Source organism: Physella acuta, unplaced genomic scaffold (genome assembly GCF_028476545.2).
Source record: "Physella acuta isolate Inbredline_101_S28 unplaced genomic scaffold, ASM2847654v3 ptg000049l, whole genome shotgun sequence".
Taxonomy (NCBI): Eukaryota; Metazoa; Mollusca; class Gastropoda; family Physidae; genus Physella; species Physella acuta.
The window spans coordinates 286501-292500 of NW_026731569.1; the positions used below are offsets into that span (position 1 = coordinate 286501).

The 6000-nt window shown below is 38.0% G+C and overlaps 1 protein-coding gene across 1 annotated transcript in view; it reads right to left on the minus strand.

Annotated features, from left to right (window-relative positions):
- Positions 1 to 6000, minus strand: part of LOC131945070 (dynein axonemal heavy chain 8) — a 186071-nt gene that overhangs the window by 40280 nt on the left and 139791 nt on the right. Inside the window, exons 77-78 of the mRNA XM_059306046.1 lie at positions 3954 to 4092; positions 117 to 231 (exon numbers count right to left, since the gene is read on the minus strand). Of these exons, the coding sequence (XP_059162029.1) occupies positions 117 to 231; positions 3954 to 4092 (254 nt within the window). The remainder of the gene's footprint in view (positions 1 to 116; positions 232 to 3953; positions 4093 to 6000) is intronic.

Here is a 6000-nt window from a genome sequence, read left to right on the forward strand (position 1 = left end):
ACTTCCATGTAATCATAATTAACCTAAATAACATGAATAATGTGATGTCATTTAAACTATCTAAAATATTTTGTGTTTGCAATATGTTTACATTTGTATTAAGTTGTATTAATTACCTCTGCATGGAGTTATCAAAGAGGACGAGAAACTGTGCCAATGAGATAGAATACATTCTATTGACGATGACTAGGTCGCACAGAAGAAAATAGAGAATGCTTCCACGTGCAGCCACTAAAAAGTTCAGGGATAATACATTTGTTTTCTAAATAACTTAAAAATTACAAAACATTATATAAGCCAGTAAAAGCTGTTTAGAATTATTTAATTAATTTAAATATTTTCAAAAAGTGGCCATAACCTTTCCTAGAAGTCAACCGGAATGTTAAAGTAAGAACAACTGTTTTCCATGATAAAATGCACAATAGTGATCTATGATGTTTAGCGTAGTAATGTATTTATATTAAATAATATAATAACCACAATCACCACAACACCCTGACTCTACTTATCCAAAATAAAAGTGTTTGCTAGATTACTATTATATTAGTTGTAACTATTTCTTTGTATGTGTGTATAAAAAAGTGTGTGTGTATTTGTTTGTTTGTCCCATTAGCACAATGGCGCCTACGTTCGTTCTTAACAGTGAGATAGACGTAACGTGTAATTGTTTTGTGAATATAATAAATTTCCATTTAATAGCTATGTGAAAATACCGACATTTTAGAAAGTATACATAATCATAAACCTAACCAAAACCAAAGTCAGAAACCAACATAGACATACACCTCCCCCCCCCCCCCACCCCCTCGCAATTCTATGCCTAAAAAAACAACATAAATAAAAAAAAACATAAACACAGACATAAACCCTCTCTACCCCCAGCACATCCACACCCAGAGGCGTAGCGAGGGGGGGGGGCGGGGGGGGGGGGACATATATCCCCGGGCGCCGACCTTAGGGGGGGCGCCAAATTGAAAGTTTGAGGGGGGTGCAAATGAAAAGTTCGAGGGGGGGGTGCAAATCGAAAGTTTGAGGGGGGGGTGCAAATGAAAAGTTCGAGGGGGGTGCAAATCGAAAGTTTGAGGGGGGGGGGGGGTGCAAATGAAAAGTTCGAGGGGGGGGGGGGGGGTGCAAATCGCAAGTTTGAGGGGGGGGGGGTGCAAATGAAAAGTTCAAGGGGGGGGTGCAAATCGAAAATTTGCTCCCGAGGGGGGCGCCAAATTGAAAGTATGTCCCCGGGCGCCGGGAAGGGTCGCTACGCCTCTGTCCACACCTAAGAAAACAATCACAAATAAACCGGGAGTGATCTCCCCAAAACTTTCTCGAATATTCTTATATAAAATAACAGGGGATGGGAACTCGGGCTATAGACATGATTTTTAATCCATTTTAAATATTGAAAGTTTTAAAAATAGAATAAAATCTCGTAGACAAATTAATTGCACACCAAGTGAACGCGAAATAAAAAAGCGCATAATAGTGCGCAATATTATTAGTACTTTTAAAATTTACATTAGTTTTTTGAGAAATCGGAAGTAGCGTAAATTACTACTTCCAGTCAACGGATATTACTCAAAATTTAACAGAAGGTAGAGAATTAGATCGTTTACTTACATGTGAAATTTCATTTATCTATCTGAAATAGTACTCAAGTTATAGGCTTTTGAAAAATTCAAAGTAGAAAAAGTACCACTTCCGGTTATCGGAAATCGCGCAAAAGTTGATACGGATCTACGATTTTGATAAAATACTTATATATGAAATTTCATCAACCTAGCAATAACGGTACACAAGTTATCGTGTTTACACACACACACAGACAGACAGACAGACAGACAGACAGACACACAGACATACGGACAAGATTGCAAAATTATGTTTTTCCGTATCAGTGAGGTGTAAAACGTCGAGATTTGTAAAAATCTCGATTTTTTTTTGCACGATTACAATACTTTCTCTATACTATATACGGTAAGTATTTAAAATGGATTAAAATTCATGTCTATAGCCCGAGTTCCCATCCCCTGTTATTTTATATAAAAATATTCGAGAAAGTTTAGGGGAGATCACTCCCGGTTTATTTAATGATATAATTTGAATTTTTAATGACATGTAAAGGAAGTAATTTGTACAATGTTTAGGAATAAAATTTTTTTTTTTGAGGGATAATAAATTTAGGTTGATATTATTTTTACACTTTACGTTAATTAAAACGTTAAAATTTGTAAGTTGTTCTTTAACTTCGGATTTTAAAGTAGTGTACACTTTTACCTACTAATTTTATATAGTACTAGCGTACCCGTCCCCGCGCGTTGCCGCGTGGATAGAAGAAAGTTTGACGAAATATATTAGGATTTCACCAACGCGTTAGCAATTATAATTATATGTTCTTAGACGCGTGACCTTCTTTTCTAAAAATGAGTTATTTAAATGTAAAAAATGCTTGCGGTTGGATCATAATATGGTAGAACACACTTCGGTGACCGCCTCTGTGTCAGAGACGTAGAGGGGCGCTCTCATGGCCCCCACCCCCCGATTACACTACCGCATAGGCGCGGCGTACGACCCCTGGCTCCTTAAAACTAACAGGCGCCATTAAAAAAAATATTTGACGTGTTTTAAATATCAGTGTGACTGATGCAATATGCTAGCGTTACTAATGGTCTATTATTAGATGCTCGATCTCGATTTCCGACTGGATTGTCAAATAGTAGATGCTTATTGCATCATTCGCAAAGAGACGAAACTCTACAGTAGGCTCCTCATATTCAAAAAGTTATTTTTTCATCTTTCGCAAGGTGACGAAACTGTACAGAAGGATTTCCTCGCGTTACAATGTTATTTTTAGAAGCCTGTTGTAGTTTTACCGCTGAATATAGTAGTACCCCTTACTCGCTATGCAGGACGCTCGGATGAACCGCATCCGGGTTTTATTTTTTATATACCGTGTATAGATAAAAAAAATAGCTCCCCCCGGGGTGTGCCGCCCTTGCAATATTAAACAATATTTTTTTGCAGAACCCTACCATTGAGTAATCTAATCATCTCCCCAAAGTTTCATGGTACACGGATGAACGGCGTGAAACCGAAATTTTATAAACCGTATATAGAGAAAAATCGCACCCTCCCGTGGCGCCGCCCTTGCGAAATAAAAAATGATTTTTACAGAACCCTTTCCTAGAGTTTTATAATGAACTCCCCAAAGTTTCATGGCGATCGTGTGAACGGTGTCACCGCGATTCACTTTTATTATTTGTATTACCGCATATAGAGAAAAAACAAATCGCGCCCTGCCGGGGCGCCACCTTTGCAAATTTGAAAATGTTTTTAGCGCAGAAATCTCCCCAGTAATATTCTCTACATGTTCCCAAAGTTTCATGGAGAGCGTGTGAACGGTGTCACCGCAATTCACTTTTATTATTTTTATACACATATTATAGAGAAAAATCGCACCCTCCTGTGGCGCCGCCCTTGCGAAATAAATATGATTTTTTTTTTTACAGAACCGTTCCCCAATGTGTCCTAATCAACACCCCCAAAGTTTCATGCCTATCAGATGAACGGTGTCACTGCAATTCACTTTTATTATTTTTATATACCGTATATAGAGAAAAATCGCACCCTCCCGTGGCGCCGCCCTTGCAAAATTAAAAATTATTTTTTTTACATAACCCTTCCCTAGAGGGTTATAACGAACTCCCCAAAGTTTCATGCCTATCGGATGAACAGTGTGAAATCAAAATAGACTTTTATTTTTATATACCGTATATAGAGAAAAAACAAATCGCGCCCTGCCGGGGCGTCACCCTGCGAATTTGAAATATTTTATATATATATATATATATATATATATATATATATATATATATATATATATATATATATATATATATATATATATATATATATATATATATATATATATATATTAATGGCCTAAATAAATAAAATACCTGGTCTGAACTCCTCTCTCGCAGTATTGATTTCTATTTCCGTTTCTGCTGCAACGGCAAGTTTTTCGCTCACTTCTGAGGCAGTTTTTTTGCTGGAATTCAGTACCTCAATTAGTGTAGGATCATCAACAAGAGAACCCTACAGGAACAAAAACGGCAACATTTTAAAAACCCATTTAACTACGTATGTTAATAAATAATAAAAGTAACATAAATTATTATGTGTCCTATACGAACGATAGAAGCAATATTTTATATAGTCTAGCAAAAACAAAAATACTACTACTACTACTATTAATAACGAGAAAAATGGCCCGTTGAGAAAGGATACAACGGGCGCAAGGTTGATAGTGCTGTCTATTTTCTCTAAACTAAAACCAAAACCAAAATCACCACCTTAATTCAATTTAACCGGAAACGAAAAATGACATTGAAAACGGATTTTTATGCAGAATCTGTACTTTAATTTATACAAAATGTAATCATAGGCATATCCCTAAACTATGGACCTAATCTCATTCATGACAAAAGTCGCATTTAGAGTTTCTTTCAGGCAACTCTACTCAGCCCCACCCCCCCCCCCCCCCACACACACACCCCAAAACATGTCTACCGTCCCATTCAACGAAATATAATTATATACTTTTTCCAGTGTCCGCCCCCTCCCAGAAAATTCTACCCCCGCCCCTCCAAAAAATTCAAGTACCCCCCACCCCTCGCCGGGGAGGAAAAAGTCTGAAAGAAACACTGGTCGCATTTGTAGATCATACAAACTAAAGGAAGAACCTGGGCGGGGCTTCGCCCCTACCGGAAGAGATGCATGAAAAAAACTGCACACTAAACACTTTTTAGATTAGAAAAAGTTCCCCCCTCCACTACCCGAAGAATTGCATGAAAGAAACTGCAAGCAAACCACTTTTTAGATTAGACACATTAATTAGGCAGTAATTCTATTATAGAGTATCGATAAAGAAATTTCTTTTGAGTTGGGCGAGGGGGGCGGCTTAGACGTTCTTTCGCGAGGGTGGGGTTTCGTCCCTACCCGAAGAATTGTAGGAATGAAACTCTTTACGCAAACCACTTAGATTAGACAAAATTGGCTTTTTAATTCAATGTTTACTCGAGAATCAATGACGTCATATTATTGTGTGCACTCCCCGGGCTTTAGACTTCTATATGCTAAATGTGACGTCATATTTCGTTTTCGTTTTACTATGAAACTTTTTATTTTGCTTGTGTTTTCTCTATAGCGTTCTTGCCAGATAGATAGATAGATACACAGATAGATAGACAGACAGCGAAACTATTAGTATTAGACGAGAAAAATGGCCCGTTGAGGAAGGATACAACGGGCGCTAGGTTGATAGTGCTGTCTATTTTCTCTAAACCAAAACCAAAGCCACCACCTTAACCCCCCCCCCCCCCCCCCCCCCGACACCCCAAAGCACGTCTACCGTCCCATTCAACGAAATATAATTATATACATTTTCCAGTTTCCGCACACTCCCAGAAAATTCCACCCCTGCCCCCGAAAATTTTCAAGTACCCCCCCCTCCCTCTCCGAGGATGAAAAAGTCTGAAAGAAACACTAGTCGCATTTGTCGATCATTCAAACTAACGGTAGAAACTGTGCACGCATAACACTTTTTAGATTAGAAAATTTAAAGTTCCCCTCTCCTCGGAGGAAAAAGTCTGAAAAAAACAACTGGTGTCGCGCTTAGCCACTACCCGAAGAATTCTATGAAAGAAAATCTAAATGCAAAACACTTTTAAGTTTATACACATTAATTATGCCGTAATGTCAGTCTTTTTTATTATAGAGTATCGATGACGTCATATCTTTTGAGTTGGGGGGAGGGGAAGGCCGCTTTGATGTTCTACCGGGGAAAGGGCGAACTACCCGAAGAATTGTATGAAAGAAACTCTTCACGCAAACCACTCCTAAGATTAGACAAAATTGGCTTTTTAATTCAATGTTTACTTGAGAATCAATGACGTCATACTATTCTGTGCACTTTTCCGGCTTGTGACAATTTTCTACTATATG